The sequence below is a fragment of the Mustelus asterias genome, chromosome 14 (assembly GCF_964213995.1).
Source record: "Mustelus asterias chromosome 14, sMusAst1.hap1.1, whole genome shotgun sequence".
NCBI classification, from domain to species: Eukaryota; Metazoa; Chordata; class Chondrichthyes; order Carcharhiniformes; family Triakidae; genus Mustelus; species Mustelus asterias.
Window position 1 is genome coordinate 54,607,408 of NC_135814.1, and position 25,310 is coordinate 54,632,717.

Here is a 25,310-nt window from a genome sequence, read left to right on the forward strand (position 1 = left end):
CTTGATTGACGATAGAAACCAAGGGTATAGGGGGTCGGCAGAAAAGTGGAGTTGAGGCCACAATGAGATCAGCCACGATCTTACTGAATGGCAGAGCAGGCTCAAGGGGCTGAATGGCCTGATTCTGTGCCTAAGTTGACTTTTCATATGCTTTATATGCTTTTTATTGTTCAAATGAACGGCAGCAATTGAAGAGGTAGCTTATCACCACCTTCTCAAGGACAATTAGGGATGGGCAATAAATGCTGGCCTATCAACGACATCCACATCTTGTGATTGAAGAAAAGGATCATTGTCTACATAACATTAATTGTCCAGAAGGCAGACTTTGTTACGCTCAGCTATTTACTAGCTAAACTCACTAAATCATTCGAGAAGTCCAAGTACTTCATTCTTAAAGACATGTATGGACTGTACTTTGATCTTTATCAAGTTAAATTTATAAAGTTAATCTGTTACTATGGAATTCTACTGCCTTGCAGTTGACATTGCTATCTTCACCGGACTTTTCCCTCTTTATGTGAGAACTACTATTTTGAGGTTTGACTTTTTGGAGGGAGCTGCTCAATTAAACTTAATCAGAACAGCATCAATAAGAGTTCCAAATGGAATTTCATGGATGGCAAACATCATAAAATTATCCAAGAAGGAAAATACAGTATAGGTTGGATTGTGAATATATGTATTGGTAAGATTTTCTTTTTAATTATCATAATGAATTGGATCTCCATTGTAGTGTATTCTGGGTAGGCAGATATGATCGTCACCATTTTTTACTTTGCAGTTTTACTGTAAAACTGTCAAGAAAATTCGACTGATAAATAAAAGTTATTTTGTGTGTCCATAGAAGATAAAATGTTCTGTAGTGCTCTGAAATTGTAGAAAGTAATAATATCCTTCCCAGAATGTGTTGCATCAAGGAGAGCCATTAATATATTCCAAGAGGTAACAAATTCAGTATTAAAAGATGGATTTCTGGACAGTGACAGCAGTGACACTTTGCTTGAGCAATGGAAATTTAATATTTTTAGTAAGATGAAGCTTCTCTGTAGGGTTTTGATAATTTTTGCCTATTTATCGTGATACTTTAATGTAGAGTTTTTGCTTACCTTTCTTATTAAAGTTCGAATACTTTTTTCAATTGCCATTCTGAAACTCATTAAGACCGGCATAAACAATACTTTTCACTGTATACTAATACTTGTAACAGTAATAAATCGAATCAAAAATAGATATAGGCCATTTTAAGAACACATTCATATGAATTAATCAGATAGAAGAAGGATTTGCCTGATGTCTAGCTTGGTAAGGCACATACTTGTCTATGGTTAGTGACTCTGTCTAATTGAAATTGGATAAAAGCAGATGAAGAAGATTTTCATATTCAAGTTGATGTTTCTATTTTTCAAGGAATCAAACCTGAGGTCACAGAAACAAAAGTCAGCAACCTAAACTCAAACTATTGGTTTACCTAATTTAACTTTTATCCCATTATATGTGCTTCAAATGAATGATTAAAGTGTAAGGGAACAATTGAGGGTTAGATACATGGGGCAGAATTTTCCCATCCGACCCACCATGGGAATCGTAACAGGCAGGACAGAACATTTGGCGGACCATGCAAAGGTCCGTTGACCTCGGGCAGGAATTTCTGGCTTTGGGGCGAGCGCAGCCAGAAAATCCCGCCCATTGTGTAGATTGACAACAGATGAGTCCACGATAAGAAGGAAATTAAGAGACTAGGATAAAAGGAAGCAAAACAACAATCAAAAAGGCAAAGAGAAACAATGAAACAAAATTATCAAGGAACTTAAAAAACAAAATAGTAAAGTATTTTACAGGCGCATCAATAAAAAGGAAGGCTGCGATGGGAATAAGACTACTATTGTTTTGGTATTTAACAGGGTGATAGAACCAGTAGGCACGACATTAAATGATGAGATGGGTTATGAGTTAGATACATTTAAAATAAAAAAGGGGTTTAATAAATGAACTAAACATGCTTAAAGAAGGTAAAGTTCCTGGATAGATTGAATCCACATATTTTGAAAGAATCTAGGGGAGAGATAGTTGAGGTATTATTACTCATACTTAATAATCCATTAGAAACAGTTATTGTGCCAGAGGATTGACAGATGGCTAATGTAATTGCTATATATTTTTTAACAATGTTTTGTTGAGAATTTTCAATTTTATATTCAATATGATACACAGCAAATTCCCAGGATTCAGCACAGATCAGAATGATCATCGTTTCACATATATACATAGAAAAAACCAGCAAAGATCAATACAAATAATTCAAAGAATCAGACATCACAAACCCTGCCATTACAGTCAGCACCTCCTCCTGTACGGATATTGAAAGGACAACAGAAAGAATGCGGGGAATCAGGACAACAGGATAAGGCCATGAAAACATGGCCCTATCGTGCACCTCCTCTCCTGGAGCAATAAAATATAAACTTGAAACTCAAAGATCTATTAACCGTGCTCAGGCGTGTACCACTAAACACCTCCCCCACACTCCCACCAACCGTGCTGAGGCGTGCACCACCACACACTTCTGCACACTCCCACCAACCAGAAGCATCAACGGCATGGAAAAGAAGTCACGTCCACTCCAGGATATTTAGTCTGTCTGCGTCACCATAGGATAAGCACAGGATTTCTTAGACTCAGAATAATGTAACAAAAAAACAAAGAAAAACATGACACCAATAGTTCTTATGGCGGGAGGGGTCTTTCTTCACCCAAAATGAGGGCTTACAACCATACCAACCATCTCTACATCTATCTGTCCACCCACCCTGTTGTGGCACTACTCTTTTCTATAACCAAAGTGAATGGGTACTGCAAAATAATGTACTTCTTCTGTACAAATGCAAGGATTATGGCACACAAAAAAAAATCAAACATGTATCGCATGACCCCCAAGACATACAACTTACTCAGAACACTCCCAGATATAAAAAGGAACAGGGCCACCAGCCAGAGAACCAAGCACACCCCCACTTCCCCAAAAGCATGATTACAAAGCATGGTAGCCAGCCCTCAAAATCACCCAGAATCTCACCGCAGCTCCTCCTCTCCCAGGGGGATTAGCTTACAGTTGGTCTTCATCTGGCCATGTCCCCCGACTTATCTAGGATGTTGGACATATCATGCAGCACCATTTCCAAGATCGAAGATGAGCCTCCACTGAGGAAACCTCCCTCTTGACTGTAAGGACCATCATCTTGGCAAATGGAGTTTAACCCTGACCATCATCTTGGCAAATGGAGTTTAACCCTGACAAATGCGAGGTGATTCATTTTGGTAGGACAAATTTAAATGTGGATTACAGGGTCAAAGGTAGGGTTCTGAAGAATGTGGAGGAACAGAGAGATCTTGGGGTTCATATCCATAGATCTCTGAAGGTTGCCATTCAAGTGGATAGAGCCGTGAAGAAGGCCTATAGTGTGTTGGCGTTCATTAACAGGGGGTTTGAGTTTAAGAGCCGTGGGGTTATGCTGCAATTGCACAGGACCTTGGTGAGACCACATTTGGAATATTGTGTGCAGTTCTGGTCACCTCACTACAAGAAGGATGTGGAGACACTGGAAAGAGTGCAAAGGAGATTTACCAGGATGCTGCCTGGTTTGGAGGGTAGGTCTTATGAGGAAAGGTTGAGGGAACTTGGGCTTTTCTCTTTGGAGCGGAGGAGGTTGAGAGGAGACTTGATAGAGGTTTATAAGATGATGAGGGGGATAGATAGAGTGAACGTTCAGAGACTATTTCCTCGGGTGAATGGAGCGGTAACTAGGGGGCATAACTATAGGGTTCATGGTGGGAGATATAGGAAGGATGTCCGAGGTAGGTTTTTTACTCAGAGAGTGGTTGGGGTGTGGAATGGACTGCCTGCAGGGATAGTGGAGTCAGAAACTTTAGGAACATTTAAGAAGCTATTGGATAGGCACATGGAGTACTTCGGGATGATAGGGAGGAAATAGCTTGATCTGGGTTTCAGACAAAGCTCGGCACAACATCGTGGGCCGAAGGGCCTGTTCTGTGCTGTACTGTTCTATGTTTATGTTCTATCTCCCATCTCCGCACCATTCATTCCTTGCAGTTCATCATGGTGAGGACTCAATCTGCGCTGGGCAGCAGAATACCTCTTGCACATTATCACTCATAAATGTGGTCTTCATCTTGGTGCCAACAGCACCACCCGAGCATGGGCCTGCTCACCAATGACATTGCCACTGCGAACTGGGCCCTACCCAGCTCTGACTGCATCACAAGGATTTCTTCAGCTTAACTCGGCTCTCCGCAGTCAAAAAGGTTAACCAGGATCTTACAAACATCGCACAGATTATTTACATCAGGACTAACTAATTACATGTTGTGCATCAGGATAAAAGGACTAAAAGATGAATGGCACCAGAGCTCACAAAGACACAGCCGTTCCCACACTTAAATCATGTGACACCCCCTAAAATCCCTATATTTAGGAAGAGGGGTAGAACATGTCCAGGGAATTATCAACCAGTTGGCTTAACATGGAAAAATAATGAAAATTTTACGAAAGGAGAATAGGAAAGCATCTAGAAATGAGAAATGTAATAATGAATAGTCAACATGGATTTCAAAAGGGAAAACCATGCTTGGCCAACCTTATTGAATTTTTGAGGAGGTAACAAAGAGAATAGACAATGGTAATGTAGCAAATGTAATTTATCTGGATTTTGAAAGGCCTTTGACCAGGTCCCTTTGACTAATGAATAAAGTCAGAGAATGTAAAATCAGGGAACAAATAGCAGAAAGGATTGCCAGTTGGCTTCAAAACCTAAAGCAGAGAGTGGAAACGAAAGATAGTTATTCAGAGTGGCAGAAGGTGGGAAGTGGTGTTACACAAGGATCAGTGCTAAGATCAGTGCTATTCATAATTTATATTAATGATTTGGACTTTGGAATCAAAAATCACAATTTCTAAGTTCGTAGGTGAGATTAAAGTGGAGGTGGGAGTGTTAGTCAATAGTAAGGAGGACTGAACAGATTACAGGAGGATATTGATAAACTTACAGAATGGGGAAATATTGACAAATGAAGCTCAGCACAGATAAATGTGAGGTAGTGCAGTTTGATAGGAAGAATAGGGAGGCCACTTATTACTTGGAAAGTACCAAGTCCTCCAGATGCCTCAAACCCTGATTTCAAACACTTAGAAGGGGAGATGGGGCACTATAAACTCTGTTAACATGTGCTGTTAGTGTTCTCGTTTTAAACACAAAATAGTTTCAAGTTGGAGTAGTTAGTTGCAACACTGCAAATTAAGTACATAAGCTTTATGACAACACAACTTGAATCAAACTGTAAGGAACTATGGTCATTCTTTGTCCAGGGATAAAAACTTTTGGGAGAGGTGTAGTAGAAGGATCAGGTATTTTAAGGGTAAACCTGGGACTGAGTACAGAAGCACCTATCCATGATAAGGAGATCTACTGATGATCCCCTATGGCCATCATAACAGAGTGGTTGTATTTAATCCTACACTGTCACCTTTGTCCCCAGCCTTACATGTTCTTCATCTTCAAGGTTCAACTCAGCTGCCACCACCTTTTCCATTAGAACTTTCCAAATCCCAACAACTGAGTGAAAAAACAAATTCCTATCTCCCCTCTAAATCTTTTCTCAGTTATTTTAAATCTATAACCTCTGGTTACTAACCCAAATGCAGCAAAATCTGGACAATATCCAAGCTTGGGACAAGAAACATTTGTGTCACACAAGTTCCAGGCAATGACCATCTCCAATAAGAGAAAATCTAATTGTGGTAACTTGAGTCCACAAAGAAGTTGGTTGAATGTTTTAAGGAAGGATCTTCTATTTATAAATAAATAACAAGGTTTAACCAATTAGTAGTAAACAAAAGAAAACAGGAGCACTGGGACTCTCTTTAAAACTGAAGGCCCACTCATAGCCTGCACATGCTCAGAAAGGCTTACAAGAACACTGACATGAATCATCACCCTTGACGTTCCATGACATTACGGCATTACCATTGCTGAATCTCCCACTGTCAACATCCTGGGAGTCACTGTTGACCAGGAACTGAACTGGATGAGCCATATAAATACTATGGCTACAACAGCAAATCAAAGGCTGGGAAATATACAGCTCCTGGCTCCCCAAAGCCAGTCCACAATCTACAAGGCACAAGTCAAGAGTGTTATGAAATAGTCTCCCCTTGCTCCAGCAACACTCAAGAAGCTTGACACCATCCAGAACAAAGCGGCTCGCTGACTGGCACCCAACCCACGAACATTCGCTTCCACCACCACCGACACACAAAGGCAGCAGAGTGTACCATCTACAAGATGCACTGCAGGAACTCACCAGTACCTTCCAAACCCATAACCACTACCATCTAAAAGGACAAAGGCAACAGATACATGGGAACACCACCACTTGGAAATTCCAAGCCACTCACCATCCTGACTTGAAAATATGTATATTTTTAAAATTCTATTCCTTTCCCTGCCAATGCGCAGATTGAACGGGACAAACCCCTATTCAATCTTCTTGCTTGTTCCAAAAAACATTCAGATTGAATCCAATTCATGGTCTCCACAAAAGGGACATACCAGATCCAAGCTGAGAAGAATAGGCATTACACCTGATGTTGGGTTTGGTCTTGCCATTCGTTCACTGTCACTGGGTCAAAATTCTGGAACTCCCTCCCTAACAGCATTGTGGATGTACCTACACCACATGGACTGCAGTGGTTCAAGAAGGCAGCTCACTACCACTTTCTTGAAGGTGATTAGGGATGGGCAGTAAATGCTGGCCTAGCCAGCAAAGTCCCTTGAATAAACTTAAACTCGCTGGAGGCAACAGCCTTTACCTACTTTATCCAAACTCTTCATCTTAAAAAGAGCTGTTGGTATTAATCTCCACTGTTCCAAAGAGGACATTTCTAACAGTTCCAACATCTCAAAACTGAAGTCCTGCTATCAGTGCTAAAATCCTGGTAAATCTCCTCTGCACCTTTTAGAAGGCCCAAGACTTGCATATGATATACACGCGTTTTTGAAATTCAGTTTTAGCCCAAATAACCATAACTTCACTAGACCCCTGGCAATATGCTTGGCTAGTTCTGAGTCCATAGCCTACCCAAAAGTAAGTTACTAGGCGCTGTCACTCAGTATTTAACTCTTGTTCTGCTTTAATTGTCCTGCGTTGACAATAAACGGTCATAGGACACTTTTTCCGGAAGAGCTGGAGAAGATCGAAAAGTTCTGAGACGTCGCTTGCTCAAAATTGTCCCTACATTATTGACGGTAATCAAATGTCAATCGCTTTGGAAGAAAATTAGTGCGAGTCAATCGATGGCAGTCTGAATTTTGGGGTTGCGATAAAAGTTCTGGTGTTTGTGGCAGTCCCGGAACCTGTAACCAGCGATGACCTCGAGTAGTGAGTAGTGAGGCTGGCCGCTGCTAATCATTGACAGGAACATCTAGTTTCTGCTATCATGTAAAATCTTTCTGCTTTACATACCCGTGGGGTTATTTGAACTGCCGGTCAGGTCGAACAATGTTTACAGTTGACTGTTTACACAACGTCAGAAAATAAAGTATTTGGTAGGGAAATTCCTTGTAGCCCAGCAATAAGGAGGAAACACTTGGCTGCTCCGTCCTCAACAACGTGGCTCTGGGGGCTTCTGGCGTTCAGCCTGTGAAAACCTAAAAAAGCGCCTCCAACTGGATTCTGCTTTTGTATTTTTGCCGCTCTTGATTTTGATGGGTATGTGCTGCCTCCAACAGCCCAAAATCATAATTTATTCTATAGGCTGGCATGACATTTGCACAGCGAGGTTTCTAAACAGAATACTGTTTGAATCTTTCACTTGTCAATTCTCATTCTCAAATGTGTTTTTTAAATCCGATTTTACATCAATTCACTTGACCTTCAAATGCCAACGGCGTGTGTTGCATGTATTTGGACAGGAAGGCTTTCGGGAGGAGCACAGCAAATCTAATTTCAAAGTACAGATGGGAACAGGTGACAGCAATGTGCAAGCAGAATATTCTGTATGGAAACATCTTTGTACATTTGACTTACCAGGCTATATAATAGCACAACTTCAAAAAATAGGTTTAGAAACATAGAAAAACTACAGCATAATACAGTCCCTTCAGCCCACAAAGTTGTGTCGAACATGTCCCTACCTTAGCGAATACTAGGCTTACCTATAACCCTCTATCTTACTAAGTTCCATTTTTGCAAAAAATTTATTTATCCCCTTTATTTATTTATCCCCTTTTATTTATTTATCCAAAAATAAGCTTAAACAAGAAAATTAACCAGCAAAGGTGCAACAAATACCTACATTCCTGTCAATATTTTAAACTAAAGAAACAAGTGCTTGAATTTTTATAATTTTTTAACTGAGTCCACAACATAATAAATACTGTAAATGGTTAAATAAATTGCTGCTTAGAGATACCCTTCCTGAAGAAGTGCCAACCAGTTTCTTGAAGAACGGTCCTGGTTCTTTTTCAACACACTTGACAATTAGAATTATTATAGCTCCATCGGTGTTTGGAGCTAGGTACACTAGATGAGATCTAAAACAAAGTTTTTTGGAATTTTAGTTTGATGGGCACTGGATTCTTACAGTGATCCACAGTCCATAAGATGTGTTTCTTCTCACAGTGGTAGACTTGGCCATATTAGCATCACACAGACTAGAGGTATTAATAGGACAGTTTTGACCTGATTAGGTTGTCTTTATTGAGAATAACATAAACAATGTTGAGCTAAACCCTTGCAAAACAAAAACTGGCAGCCATTCTTTACTGAGTCTTGCATATTGCTTTACCCAGGCTCTGAGATTTCAGAGTTCCTTTCAGAATGTAGCTTATGGGTTATATGGGTAATGGATTATACAGTTGGAGAGACAGGTTGAGGTGTTGGGGCAGTATAGAAGGACAGGGATAGGCCGGAGCAAAGGAGAAATTGACAAAGGTGTCATAGACATAAGACAAAGGGGATAGTTAATGGTATCATTAAAGACTGAAGAGTACAATAATGGCAAAAGATAAGAAAGCAGAATGTGTTAATAGAACAAAAGTGAACAGTGGGAGCAAAACTGAACAACAAGGGACAGGTGACCATGTGGGGAGAGGGTGAGGTTGTGCTGGGCAAGCCAAGGGAACCGAAAAACAAAAAAGTGGGGGTCAAACTGGAGGGGAAAGTTGACAGTCATAAATGGTCGAGTTCAGTGTTGAGTGTAACGTGCCTAATCGGAAGATGATGTGTTGTTCTTCCAGTTTGTGTCGGGCCTCATTGGAACATTGCAGCAGGCATAGGATAGACAGGTGGCATCATGCTGGAGTTGGCGGAAACAACAGAGGCTGATCCTTTGAATGCAGAGGCTAGTGGGGTGAAAAGTGTGGACAAGAGAGTCCTGTCATGGTTCTGGGAGGGAGAGGAAGGGGTGAGGGCAGAGGTACAGGAGGTGGTTGGACATATTCGAGTGCCCTGTCACAATTGGGGGGTGGGGCAATACCTTGACTGAGGAAAAAAGCAGATATGTCTGAAGCGCTGTTTTCACAGGTTGCATCATTGAAACCAATGCAGCAGAGACAGATAAACTAGGACAATGGGATGGAGTCCTTATGGGGAGCAGGGTGTGAGGAGCTGTAGCCCAGGTAGCTGTGGGAGTCTGGGACTGTAACGAATAACGAATCTATCAGCAGAAATGGAAACAGAAGTTTTTTAGATAACTACAAAGGGAGTGCAGCCTATAACATTGAAGTGGAGATGCCGGCGTTGGATTGGGGTGGGCACAGTAAGAAGTCTCACAACACCAGGTTAAACATCAGACTCACCTGATGTAAGAGCAGCACTCCGAAAGCTTGTGATACCAAATAAACCTGTTGTACTTTAACCTGGTGTTATGAGACTTCTTACTATAACATTGAACATAGACATGGTCCACAAACTCCGCAAAATCTCAGAAGGGGCAAGTTTCTGGGGAGCCCATGAACCAGTGCAATTTACAGTTGTATGGTACTGTTGCATGCACTAGCCTCCACCCCAGGACCCTGATGTAGTGGGGGAGGATCCCTCTGCCACCGGACGGCAACAAGGCACACCAAGGTGTGTCTGGGTGATGGGCGAGGGCACGGTAGTGGAAGGTATGCAGCAGCAGCCCATACAAGAAATCCCTCCATGGAGCGGCAAAGGGCACAAAGGGAATTTCCGTGAGGCGGCTTAAACTGTTGGTCTCCAGCTCCAGGATAGAAGGTCTGGGTTTAGGGCCAATGTGAAATTCCATCTGAGCAGGGGTACACTCAGACGGGAAGAAATGGAGATAGAGAAGTCAAGGAAGGGACCTAATAGTTAAGACTGAGTTTGATCGAATAGATACCATAATCATTAATTATGCCATGCATCCATCCCAATCTGCTCGATATGCACTTTTCATTCATTGAAATCTATATCTTATTCTAATTGCTTCATCTGACCAAGCTTAAAAGCAGTATTCCAAGTTTGTCTTATCCATGCCATTTATTTTTTACCTCTGAAAGTAGGCTCTCTAGAACTCAGTGCTCAAACAAGCTCAAACATAAAGTACATTGTCTTCTACTTAAGCATATTTTTGTTCCCTGCTCCTTTTTCAATATCAAATATCAAAATCATTCCATTGAAGTGTAAAGTCTCAGCATTGCCTCTCTAACCTTATTACATGGGAAGGAACCTACAGCATAGAAACAGGTCACTTGGCCCAACTGGCCTTTGAAGCTATTTATGCTCCACATGAGTCACCTCTCAGCCTACTTCATCTAACCCTCAGCAGCATAATCTGTTCCTTTCTCTGTCATCTAGCACTAATACATCCATGTTATTCACCCCATGTGACTAAATTTCTACATTCTTGCCACTGTTTGGTTAAAGGAATTTCTCTTGAATTCTTTATGTGATTTGTAAGTGGCTGTTTTAAATTGATGAGCCCTTATTTTGGTCTCCTCTGCAAGTGGAACTGCACACTTTCTCCACATCTACTCTGTGCAGTCTAATAAAGTTCAACCTAATTTCTCTTTTAAAGGATTGGAATTGAAAAGCATTGACTCCTGTACATGCTTTTGCATTTTATATGGTCTTGTTTACCCATGTTGTTACTTTTGGCAATTTGTGAATCTATCCTCCGATCTCTTTGCTTCTCTACTATCCTGAGACTCATACTTTACAAGGATCATGTAGCCTCAGTATTTCTTCATCCAAAATGCATGGCATCACATTTAGCCTTTTTGAAATTACTTTGCCATTTGCACACTCACTCAGGGTACCACTCACTGTTCTAGCTAAATTGCTTTTCTTCAACTTGAAAATGCCGAGTCTCATATCATTGGTCCCTTTCAAAATCTCCCAGTGCTCATTCTTTGTCCTCCATTTTCGACCTGTGAGGCTTATTCTTTGTTCCTCTACTTTGCAATTTAAAATGAAATTTGATATTTATCCACCATTTGCACAACAGACCTAATAATTTTACAAGCCCTAACTTCATCCTCCATCCCTCTCGCAGTCCTTAGTTTAGTACCGTCTACAAATTGAACAAACAGACCACTTATTTTAGCATCTAAATCTTATATAGATGAGCACAATTAGAAGTCTGACAACACCAGGTTAAAGCCCAACAGGTTTATTTGGTATCACGAGCTTAGCGAGCACTGCTCCTTCATCAGGTGAGACTTATTACTGTGGTCCACCCCAGTCCAATGCCGGCATCTCCACATCATTATATAGATGAGGTATACTGATGTTCCAAGCACTGAGTTCTATAGTAGTCCATTTTGGAGGTCCACTATCCATTTGCTGATTCTCCAGTGCTATGTTCTACCCTGAATTTTAGTCTATTAAGTAGTCATTCATTATTCAAAACCGTTTGGAAGTTAGAATTGTGTGAAGTATAGAACAAATCTGTAAAAAAAAAAGATACATTCATAATTTATGTGTATTTTTTTCTGAGGAAGGATATTGATCTGCGAGTAACTACTTTGGTTCAGTGCTAGCACTGTTGTCTCTGAGTCAGAATGTTGTACATTCAAACTCTGCAAACCTTATTGAGCAGAGCTGGATTATTTGGTTCAGCTGTCAATGCTGGCGCTTTGTAGAGCAACCTAATACTTAACCCAGTGTACTGCTCTCAACAGAGCTATATACATTCCTCTTCAACCTTTACCTTAAAAAGAGTTCTCTGTAAAAATTCTTCGTTCTCGCTTGCTGCGGGTCACCAGTATCAGAATCGGAGAAACCCACCCTTAGAAAAAGACAAAGAAAATTAGACAAAGTCAACATAGATTTATGAAAGGGAAATTACGTTTGAAAAACCTAGTGGAGATTTTTGAGGACATAACTAGCAGAAGAGATAAGAGCAAATCAGTGGATGTGGTGTATTTGGATTTTCAGCTTTTGATAAAGTCCCACATAAGAGGTTAGTGTGCAAAATTAAAACACATGGGATTGGGGGTAATATATTGGAATGGATTAAGAATTGGTTAGCAGATAGAGAGTAGGAATAAATGGGTCTTGCCCCACAGGGATCAGTGCATGGGCCTCAGCTATTTACAATATACATCAATGATTTGAACGAGAGAACCAAATGCACTATTTCTAAATTCGCTAATGACACGAAACTTGATGGGAATGTGAGTGATGAGGAGGATGTTAAGAGGCTTCAAGGTGATTTAGACAAGTTGAGTGAATAGGCAAATACATGGCAGAGGAAGTATAACGTGGATAAATGTAAAGTTATCTAGTTTGGATGGAGAAACAGAATGGCAGAGTATTATTTAAATGGTGCTAAATTGGGAAATGTTGATATACAAGGGGAACTGGGTGTTCTAGTACACCAGTCACAGAAAGCAAACATACAGGCAAACAAGTAGTTAGAAAAGTAAATGGTATGTTGGTCTTCCTTGCAACAAGACTTGAGTATAGGAACGAGGATATCTTACTGCAGCTGTATCTGGCATGGTGAGACCACACCTGCAGTATTGTGTGCAGTTTTGGTCTGCTTATTGAAGAAAGCATAAACTTGCCATGGAAGGAGCGCAGCAAAGGTTTACCAGACTGATTCCTGCAATGTCAGGAATGCTATATGAGGAAAGATTGGGTCGACTGAGCTTGTATTCACTGGGATTTAGAAGAATGCGAGGGGTTTGAATTGAAACATAAAAAATTCCGACAGAGCTGGACAGACTGGATGCAGAAATGTTGTTTCCTCCAGCTGGGGCATCTCGAACAAGGGGGCCACAGTCTCAGGATACAGATAGACCATTTCAGATTGAGATGAGGAGAAACGTGTTCACTCAGTGGTTGGTGAACCTGTGGAATTCTCTACCAAAGAAGGCTTTGGAGGCCAAGTCACTGAATATATTTAAGAAAGAAATTGGATTTGTAGACTCTAAAGGCATCAAGGGGTGTAGGGAGATCACGGGGGGGTATGGCATTGAGGACCAGCTATGATCATATTGAATGACAAAAGAAGGCTCGAAGGGCTAATGGCCCACTCCTGTTCCTATTTTCAATGTTTCTAGGAGTGCTTTAACTAACAGCTTCCGATTCCCCTTCCAAACACCGGTTTCAATCCTACTGCTATTGTTCATACTGCACACTACTTAAACATCAAAGGGTGGATCTTTCAATCAAATGGCTGCCTGCTTAAAATGTACTCATCAAACGTAAGAACACAAGTAGGCAATTCAGCTCCTTGAACCTGAACTCTATTTGCACATCTTTATTGTATATCCCTTGATACCACCACCAAACCAAAATTTATCAATGTCAGTCTTAAAAAATTCAATTGAACAAAAACAGTCTTTTTGGGGAGAGCTCTAGATTTCATAACTTTATATGTGAAAAATTGTGTCCTGATTTCACTTTTAAATGGCCTGACTATAATTTAAAAATTATGTGCTCTTCTTCTGGATTCTCCCATCAGAAAAATGGTGGATGGGACTTTCTGACCTCCCTGTGGCGTGTTCCCCGCAGCAGGATCTTCTGGTTCCTCACCCCTTGCTGCCGGGAAACCCACAGTGGGGTGCACCATCAGCGGGGATCAGAAGATCCTGCTGGCGTGAACAGCTGCAAAATTCCAGTCTCATCTCAATATCTAACCTTTCAAACCCACTTATCAGTTTAAACATCTCAGTTAGGTCAGCCCTCAAATATCTGAAATCATGGGAATACAAGCCAAGTTTATCTTTCCCAAGAGCCAGTAGTCGACACTGAATCCAGTACCCCGACTGGTGTCAGGGTACTGGACTAGCTTTGCACAATTCCAGCATCTGTGGTATTTGCCTTTTGTGAAGCACCACTCCCTCACTTATCAGTTCCTTGAGATAAAGGCCAACATTCCATTAGTCTTTTTGATTACATTTTGGTATCACTGTTTGTAACTAATGGGCTTCTTATCATTAATGAACTTACAAAAATTTGTAGTTCAATTATGCCATATTTATTCACAAATCTGTAATATTGCTGGCGGTAGCTTAACAGGATATCCCAAGGCTAACAAAACCAAACCGCAATTCAGCCAAATATTCAGTAAATTAATTACAATATAAGTCATAAAATAATAATAATGTGACTTATTGATGGATAGGCAGAATCGAGTAGTGGGCCATCAAATAATATAAAATTGACTTCTGGAAATTGTGAACGAATTGCTCTTTTTTTATATTTGTTCTTGCGATGTGAATACCAGCAAGACCAGCATTTATTGTCCTTCCCTAATTGCCCTTCAGAAGATGGTAGTGAACAGCCTTCACGAACCATTGCAATCCATATGTTATAGCTGAGGAGTGAGTTCCAGGATTCTGACCTGCATTTATATTCACTATGTCCAGTAACTAACGGCAGTGTTCATTTTATTTACTTCTGGGACTGGTTTGTTACAAGAAAAACAAGCAACTTTAGTTTTTGAATACATAATGAACAGTCTTTGGTCTTTTTGTGCTTAAGGTGCTTGTAAGCTATCCATGGATATTGAAATAGAGGAAGAGCCCTCTGTTAGCACGAGCATACATGATAGCAGTAATGAAAAAGGAGGATGCATGAAGAGACTAGGTAAGACAGTTAATTATTTCTTCACAATGAAACTCAAAATATGTTTTATGTTATTAATAACTTTTTTAAAATATATAGATTCTACCTGGAGGTTCTTGCAGTCGGCTCACTTTTTTATCTATCTGACTCATTTATTATCCTCATGGGTGAGTTACATTATTTGACTCTATTGTACGTTTAAAACTTTGTGGTAATTTTAAATTTTTACTTCTATGGATTTATAATACATAACTATAATTTTCAAATGTTAATCAAAAATATAATTAATTTTTTTCTCAAATCAGTATTGATTCTTTGTTATGTTTTAAAGGGAATCTTTTCAGCAAAACTGATTTTCTGATCTTTAACTGATTCAATATCAGCACCAGTTATTATTTGACTTGCTGAAGCCTTCAATTTTTAAATGTGCAAGTAAAGTGAAAGAAACTACACAATTGTTCTTTATAGATATAGTTTAAAATGCCTCCCTATTTGTACATCACCGAGAAGGATTTGCCATTCAGTAAAATGCAGTTTGAAAGAAAATTCACAACCGCTCTGATAAGGGAATCTTATCAAATCTCTTTGAACGTTGTAATTCTTTGCTGCAAGTTTATACTGTGCATACCCTGAAAATGGGTTTCAAACATCTTAAAATGCAACAATATAAAAGTTACTTGTCAAAGAATGCTTTGCTTTATCTTGCAATCTTGTGGTCTCAGCATAAACATTCTTTGCCATAGAATAATGAGATAAACCTTCATGCCCACTATGTGCCACTGGCTGTGCCTCTCTTAGCCACTTTCAGATAGAGCAGCGTTGGTAAAGGATAGGAACAGGCTGGGTTTTTTTCCCTCTTGTGGTAGGTGAGGGGCAGATCAGTGTCTTGTTCTCTCTTCACTCCTACTCACCAAGAAAAATATATTTTAAAATCTATGAGTATTACAATGCACTTTGTTCTTCAGGGCGATCGCATGTGGCATTTCGCTGTCTCACTTTTCCTGGTAGAACTTTATGAAAATAGCTTGCTGCTTCCAGCTGTGTTTGGTTTGGCTGTTTCTTCATCACTTATTCTGTTTGGTGCCTTAGTTGGAAATTGGGTTGACAACAATACTAGAATGAAAGGTACGGTGGTTTGTTACACAGAAAAACTATAGTTACACGGTGAAACATGATTTCATCATTCTGCAGTTCTACATGTTGCCATTTTAAACATTTATTAATATTTTCTTTTTTGAATTTCAGTTGTACAAGTTGCACTGGTCATCCAGAATCTTTCAGTGATCTTATGTGCTGTAGTACTTATGTTGTTATTTGTTTATAAGACGCAGATCACTATCCTATGGAATGGTTGGATGAAGGTAAATATGATTTACTAGTGTGAATTTTGCTTGTCAAGGAAAGCTTTAATATTTTTGTGACAAGATCATATACCTTATTCAGTTATGTGTGTAATTATTATTCATGTTACTTTGTCAAAGTATACCAAGACCACATATAAAATCACTGCCACGGGAGGTAGTGGAAGCAGATATGATAGTGACTTTTAAGGGGCGTCTTGACAATTACATTAATAGGATAGGAATAGAGGGATATGGTCCCCGGAACGGTAGGGAGTTTTGGTTCAGATGGGCAGCATGGTTGGTGCAGGCTTGGAGGGCTGAAGGGTCTGTTCCTGTGCTATAATTTTCTTTATTCTTCGTTCTAAAATGAGTGTTTAATTGATGGCAAACTTTGGATGCATTGTGAATTTGTCGAGGATTTTTTTTATCTATGTAAATTGTCTTTTGCTTAAACACCGCAAAGTTACAATCCATCGAATTCTATTTAATTGTGTAAATCAGCTTTGTAATTGGCTCTGGCAGTCAGGATTATTAATAATATGCTGACCGTTAAACCCACTATCTTCCAGAATCATCAAATTTACAATTTCAGTGGGCGGCACGGTAGCACAGTGGTTAGCACTGCTGCTTCACAGCTCCAGGGACCCGGGTTCAATTTCCGGCTTGGGTCACTGTCTGTGTGGAGTTTGCACATTCTCCTCATGTCTGCGTGGGTTTCCTCCAGGTGCTCCAGTTTCCTCCCACAGTCCAAAGATGTGCGGGTTAGGTTGATTGGCCATGCTAACAATTGCCCCTTAGTGTCCTGAGATGTGTAGGTTAGAGGGATTAGTGGGTAAATATGTAGGGATGTGGGGGTAGGGCCTGGGTGGGATTGTGGTCGGTGCAGACTCGATGGGCCAAATAGCCTCTTTCTGCACTGTAGGGTTTCTATGATCTAATTCTACAATATTCTGCTGGTATATGGTGCATCTTTTATTTAATATGAGTTTTACTTCATTTAATATTGGAATAAATTAGAAAAAAATAATAATATTGGGGTGTTGAAGAAATAAAATTACAATTTTAAAATAAGAAATTTTATTGGCAAAAATGCAGAAATGTCCATGATTTCGCAGACACCATAGGATTGAGCAATCAAAGCCCCAGAAATTCTGTTGTGACACAATGGATTATACATCTGTTCATTGTAGTTTTGGTTTAAAATTAAGGAATTATGTTCTCAATGTGAGATTTAAAATCAGTGTTGTTTGTTATTATGTAGAAGTACATAATAAATGTTACATTTTTTGATATCTAGGAATAGGGGAAGATATCACAGGTAGATTTGAAACATGGAGAAGTACTGATGAAGTGAGGGGTAATATGTATTGTGGTAGCGGTGGGTAGATTCTGTCTGAAATTCTGTAGTAGATGAACAGAAATTTCCTCCAACTAGTAATTGGGAAAATGAAAGCCACTACCTTCAGTCCCGTCACTCCATTCCCTCACCATGAACTCCATCCCTTTCCCTGGCAACTGTTTGAGGCTGAAACGCAGTGTTTGATATCTTGATCCATATTGGATCTCGAAATCTTTATCCAACCACATAGCTGTTCCAATACCACCAGTGCGTATTTGTACCTATGTGTCCTTGCTTCAGCTAATCTGCTATTATCTCGCATCCAAGCCTCAATCATAGAATCCTACAGTGCAGAAAAAGGCCATTCGGCCCATCGAGTCTGCACCGACCACAATCTCACCCAGGCCCTATCCACATATCCCGACATATTTTTACCCACTCAATCATCCAGACTTGAATATTCCATTGCTCTCCTGGCTAGCTTCCCATTTCCATCTCACATGAACTCATCCAAAACTCTGTGGCACACATCACCCCTACATTAGCACCTGACCCTGCAATGTTTCAGTTTTAAAATTCTCAAGTTTGTTTCAAACCCCTCCATGGCCTCACTCCTCCCTCTTTCAGACCTCTTCCAGCTCCACAACCCACAAGGTCTCTGTGCTCCTCTACTTCTAGCCTCTTGCGTATCTTTGATTTTATCCCTCCACAGTTGGACTATGTCTAGGCATTTTGATTGAACTGCCTTGGAACATTGTACTGTGTTGAAAGTGCTAGATAAATACAGATTATCATTAATTAAATTACTCTTTGTCATTAAAATAAAACTTTTAAACTAAAATAGAAATAATTTTGTAATAAAGAATGTGTTTGGAGAATTAAAGAATTTCACTTGGATTTTTTTGTTTAAAATGTTATGCTGCATGAAGCAAAACAGTGAATATATACGGCACCTTAGCATGTCTCAAACATCCTGAAGAATTTCACAAACTGAGATAATTGAAAATGTACAGAGCCTCACAACAGTAGTATGGATGGCACTTAACTCGTGATATTACTTATGTTGCCAATTTGAAAATATTGTCTTGCCCTTTATCTGCTTTTTTGAATAGTGCCATAGTGCGTTTAGTATGAACCTGCAGTTATAAATCAAACCATGTTTTAACATTTTAATTGGGGGTTGGCACCTGAAAGTTTTGAACTATACAGGGGTGACAATCTACTATGTCCTCCAGGGAGTTTAAACTATTGACCCTTGGAACTTGAAGGAGTGCTATCAGCTGCCCTAGGCTAACATTGAATATTTGGATATTTGGGAATGTCACATTACGACCAGCTGTAGGTTGGATAGAATGAGAAATTAGCAATGTATAAATAGTCTGAAAATCTGCATCTGTTTCGCTGTGAATGGTTGGAAATTTTAAAGGCAGTAATTTAGCTCTTTTGGCACTTCATTTAGGCAGTCAAATAAATTGTGGGTCAAATAAATTTAGGGAGAATAATTGGATGATGGAATGGTGGAAGCACAGCTAGGAAAAGAATAGCAGAATAAGGAGGAGAAGTGATAAGGAGGGAGAGACGGAAGGGTTGATCGGGGTGGAAAACAATGGACTCTAAAAATACTATGGAAATTCCAGACTGGCTGTCTCCATGTTTCATAGTGAACAAAAAGGAAGATTGAAACTCAGTTTGTGACTGGGGGAAGTGAATGGCCACTGTCACCATCCCATTGTATCGTGATATGACTGTCTCAAACCCTCAAAGGTGTTAACCCATAAGACCATAAGACATAGGAGCAGAATTAGGCCTCTTGGCCCATCGAGTCTGCTCCGCCATTCAATCATGGCTGATATTTTATTCATCCCCATTCTCCTGCCTTTTCCCAATAACCCCTGATCTCCTTATTAATCAAGAACCTATCTATCTCTGTCTTAAAGACACTCAATGACCTGGCCTCCACAGCCTTCTGCGGCAAAGAGTTCCACAGGTTCACCATGCTCTGGCTGAAGAAATTCCTCTCATCTCTGTTTGAAAGGATCGTCCCTTTAGCCTGAGGTTGTGCTCTCTGGTTCTAGTTTTTTCTACTAGTGGAAACATCCTCTCCACGTCCACTCTATCCAGGCCTCGCAGTATCCTGTAAGTTTCAATAAGATCTCCCCTCATCCTTCTAAACTCCAATGAGTACAGACCCAGAGTCCTGAACCGTTCCTCATACGACAAGCTCTTCATTCCAGGGATCATTCTTGTGAACCTCCTCTGGACCCATTCCAAGACCTGTACATCCTTCCTCAGATATGGGGCCCAAAACTGCTCACAATGCTGCAAATGGGGTCTGACCAGAGCCTTATACAGCCTCAGAAGTAGATCCCTGCTCTTGTATTCTAGCCCTCTCGACATGAACACTTACATTGCATTTGCCTTCCTAACTGCCGACTGAACCTGCACGTTATCCTTAAGAGAATCTTGAATAATGATTCACAAGTCCCTTTGTGTTTCTGATTTCCTAAGCATTTCCCCATTTGGAAAATAGTCTGTGCCTCCATTCCTCCTTCCAAAGTGCATAACCTCACACTTATCCACATTGTATTCTGTTTGCCACTTCTTTGCCCACTCTCCTAGCCTGTCCAAGTCCTTCTGCAGCCCCCCTGCTTCCTCAATGCTACCTGTCCATATCTTTGTATCATCAGCAAACTTAGCAACAGTGCCTTCAGTTCCTTCTTCGAAATCATTCATGAATATTGTGAAAAGTTGTGGTCCCAGCACCAACCCCTGAGGCACACCACTAGTCATCGGCTGCTATCCTGAGAACGACACCTTTATCCCCACTCTCTGCCTTCTGCCAGTCAATCAATCCTCTTTCCATGCCAGGATCTTACCATTAACACCATGGGCTCTTAACTTATTTAACGGTCTCCTATGTGGCACCTTGTCAAAGGTCTTTTGGAAATCTAAATAAATCACGTCCACTGGTTCTCCTTTATCTAACTTCCTTGTTACCTCCTCAAAGAACTCTAACAGATTTGTCAGACATGACCTCCTCGTGATGAAGCCTTGTTGACTCAGTCCTATTTTATCATGCACTTCTAAGTACTCTCCGCCTGCAGCCCCCGCTTTTGTCCATACAAGCTACAGGAACCTCAAACCCGTTGAACAATTGCATGGTCTCAGTCCTCCACTTGTATGTTCTCACTCCACATACCTCCCTCATTTGCAGTTTCACTCTCCTGTCCCTGAATATAAACTAAATCAGATGATCCTTTTGTAGGGGGTGTGACTGCCTCCTGGAACAAAGTGCGCAGGTAACTTTTCTACTCCCTGATGTGATGCAGCATCTGCAGCTCAGCAGAAGGGAAGCAGAAGTCTTGACAAGGGATGAGTAGAGGAAGAGAACACAATGGGTTTGATTTGATTTGGTTTATTATTGTCGCATGTATTAGTAAACAGTGAAAAGTATTGTTTCTTGCATGCTTTACAGACAAAGCACACAAGAAGAGAGGGAGAGGAATGGGATGAGCAATACAGAAGAGAATGAAAGAAGAATAGATGAGAATAATTGGAGTAAATGATGAGAGAGAAGCAGATGAAGAGAAGAGAATGGAGGAGAAAAAAAACTGGAAGGGAATGGGAAGAATACAGAAATAGGAGATGAGAACAGAATTTCATCATTGGAAAGTGCAAGATGTTGCAGTAGGGAAGGGGCTAAATTTTATGGGGCAAACTCCAAAGTTTTGTTTAGTAGGAGGGAGTTCACAGAGGCCGGAATGTTTTTCAGCTGAACATTGTGGAATTGTGCTCCACTTCAGTTGAGGGTAAATTTCATGCTTGATGGGGTGGGGATGGCTTGGGTTTGGGGAGGCAGGGAACACTACCAAAGTCCTCAGTGTTATTTACTGGGAATTAGTTTGAATTGATGATAGTAACAATGTTACACCTTTAATTCCAAGTTTATCTGTTTCTTGGTGTAACATAAACTTGTATATCTTAAATGTATAAAGAATTATGAAAGAAAACTTCACAGTTTTGGTAAGGGCCGGGATTCTCTGATCTTGTTCACCCGGCCATCGCTGCCATTGAGAATGAAAAATTTGATACTCAGCCAAAACTCGATTCACTGCAGCGGACCAGAGAATCCCAGCTGTGGGTGACCACGGTTGGAAAATTCTGGTCAAAGTCAAAGTGGGAAATTTGCAACTTTTATAATATTTGGCTTATGATTTAAAATTAATAAAGAGCTCTGCAATAAATGCCATCTCTGTAATACAATCATTATCTTAAGACATTCAGAATGACAATTTGAGAGCTAATGATAAAGTTGATCTATAAATGTTTTTTGATTATTTATACAAATTCCTGAGCAAGTCATAAAACACAATCAAAGAAGACACTTGGTAGAGTGCATACCTCTGCTGTGCTATGTTAACTCAGTAAGTTAACCATGTACACGGTACATACACTTGCAACTCGGTCAGCGTTGTCTACCTGATACGCTGCAAGAAAGGATGCCCCGAGGCATGGTACATTGGGGAGACCATGCCGACGCTACGACAACGGATGAATGAACACCACTCGACAATCACCAGGCAAGAGGTTCGCTTCCTGTTGGGGAACACTTCAGCGTTCACGGGCATTTGGCCTCTGATCTTCCGAGGAGGCCTTCATGACACACGACAACGCAGAGTTGCTGAGCAGAGACTGATAGCCAATTCCGCACACATGAGGACGGCCTCAACCGGGATCTTGGGTTCATGTCACACTATCTGTAACCCCCACGACTTGCCTGGGCTTGCAAAATCTCACCAACTGTCCTGGCCGGAGACAGTACACATCTCTTTAACCTGTGCTTAACCCTCTCTCCACTCACATTGTCTGTATCTTTAAGACTTGATTATCTGTAAAGACTCGCATTCCAACCATTATTTTGTAAATTGAGTTTGTGTCTTTATATGCCCTGTTTGTGAACAGAACTCCCACTCACCTGATGAAGGGGCAGTGCTCCGAAAGCTTGTGGCTTGTGCTACCAAATAAACCTGTTGAACTTTAAACTGGTGTTGTGAGACTTCTTACTGTGCTTACCCCAGTCCAACGCCGGCATCTCCACATCATGGCTAACATCAACACCACAAACTGCCGGCTCCAAGTGAAGAGGATCTCCAAGAAGATCGCACATATCAACACAGACATCAAGTTTCTACAAAGATGCAAGAAAGCAAAAGAGATACCGAAAGGACTGCAGATCACGAACCCACTCAGGTCAACCTATAACACAGACTACGCTGAGAGACTTTGCCGTCGCACCTCTCTCACACTCCTCAACCACCTCATACACCAGCTCTACAGCAAATGCTGCATCCTGGAAACCAAGATAGAGTCCATATTCTCAACTTGCGCTCAGGACTCAGACCAGTTGCGAAACTCTGCCAAGCAGATGAAACAAAGGAACTACGCCATCTACATGCACACCAAGAACCGGAAACCTGAGAAACTCGGCATCACCATCAGCAGCAACCAAGCCTCCCCTGGTACCACAGTAGAAAATAGTACCATTGCAGGGAAGTCCATTGTCAACTTGTCGGACTACACAAGTTGTCTTCAACCAGACAAAATCGAAGTTCTTAGCCAAGGGCTCAATTTCTGCTCCACCACCAAAATAGACCCCATCAGTCTCGCAGCAGATACAGAGGAATTCATCAGGCGAATGAGGCTGCGGGAGTTCTTCCACAACCCCAAGAGGCCAACAGCGAACACAATGAGACAGCCAATGAACTGGAACAGCCGACAGAGAAATCCATGGTGCATCAACCGAAGAGGAAAGAGTCGAATTGGACTCCTCCGGAAGGCCGCTGCCCTCAACTCGACATGTATGCCCAAGCCATCAGGAGGAGCAGCAATGCCAGATTCATCAGCCGCACTCACAAGACATCCCCGAACATTACCCAAGCACAATGCAACGCCATCTGCGCTCTCAAGACCAACCGCAACATTGTCATCAAACCAGTAGACAAAAGAGGGGCCATCGTCATACTGAACAGGATTACTGCAAAGAAGTGTACCGACAACTGAACAACGAGGAACACTAGAGACAGTTAGCCGCAGATCCGACCAAAGAACACACTCGTCAACTCAACAGACTGATCAAGACCTTTGATCCGGACCTTCAGAGCACCCTCCGTGCTCTCATCCCACATACTCCCCACGTTTGAGATCTCTACTGCCTCCCAAAGATACACAAGGCCAACACACCCGGCCGTCCCATCATATCGGGCAATGGGACCCTGTGCGAGAACATCTCCGGCTACGTCGAGGGCATCCTGAAACCCATTGTAAAAAGAACCCCCAGCTTTTATCGCGACACTACGGACTTCCTACAGAAACTCAGCACACATGGAGCAGTTGAACCAGGAGCACTCCTCGTCACAATGGATATCTCAGTACTCTACACCAGCATCCCCCACGACGATGGCATTGCTGCAACTGCCTCAGTACTCAAAGCTGACAACTGCCAATCTCCAGATGCAATTTTACAACTCATCCGCTTAATCCTGGACCACAATATCTTCACCTTCAACAACCAGTTCTTCATCCAGACACACGGAACAGCCATGGGGACCAAATTCACACCTCAATACGCCAACATCTTCATGCATAGGTTCAAACAAGACCTCTTCACTGCACAGGACCTTCAACTGATGCTATACACTAGATACATTGATGACATTTTCTTCCTTTGGATTCATGGTGAACAATCACTGAAACAACTATATGATGACGTCGACAAGTTCCATCCCACCATCAGACTCACCATGGACTACTCTCCGGAATCGGTTGCATTCTTGAACACACGCATCTCCATCAAGGACGGTCACCTCAGCACTTCACTGTACCGCAAGCCCACGGATAACCTCACGATGCTTTGCTTCTCCAGCTTCCACCCGAAACACGTTAAAGAAGCCATCCCCTACGGACAAGCCCTCCATACACACAGGATCTGCTCAGATGAGGAGGATCGCAACAGACACCTCCAGACGCTGAAAGATGCCCTCATAAGAACAGGATATGGCGCTCGACTCATCGATCGACAGTTCCGACACGCCACAGCAAAAAACCGCACCGATCTCCTCAGAAGACACGGCAGACAGAGTACCCTTCGTCGTCCAGTACTTCCCCGGAGTGGAGAAGCTACGACATCTTCTCCGGAGCCTTCAACATGTCATCGATGAAGACGAACATCTCACCAAGGCCATCCCCACACCCCCACTTCTTGCCTTCAAACAACCGCACAACCTCAAACAGACCATTGTCTGCAGCAAACTACCCAGCCTTCAGGAGAACAGTGACCACACACCACACAACCCTGCCACAACAACCTCTACAAGACGTGCCAGATCACCGACACGGCTGCCATCATCTCACATGAGAACACCATCCACCAGGTACATACACTTGCAACTTGGCCAACGTTGTCTACCTGATATGCTGCAGGAAAGGATGTCCTGAGGCATGGTACATTGGGGAGACCATGCAGATGCTACGAT

At 41.4% G+C, this 25,310-nt stretch overlaps 1 protein-coding gene across 1 annotated transcript in view; it reads left to right on the forward strand.

Annotated features, from left to right (window-relative positions):
- Positions 1-654: 654 nt before the first annotated feature.
- The window catches only part of LOC144503680 (ferroportin-like), a 41,704-nt gene continuing 17,048 nt past the window's right edge, over positions 655-25,310 (forward strand). The window contains exons 1-5 of the mRNA XM_078228401.1: positions 655-688; positions 15,013-15,117; positions 15,196-15,263; positions 16,062-16,221; positions 16,342-16,457. Coding sequence (XP_078084527.1) covers positions 15,030-15,117; positions 15,196-15,263; positions 16,062-16,221; positions 16,342-16,457 — 432 coding nt within the window. The 5' untranslated portion in view covers positions 655-688; positions 15,013-15,029. The remainder of the gene's footprint in view (positions 689-15,012; positions 15,118-15,195; positions 15,264-16,061; positions 16,222-16,341; positions 16,458-25,310) is intronic.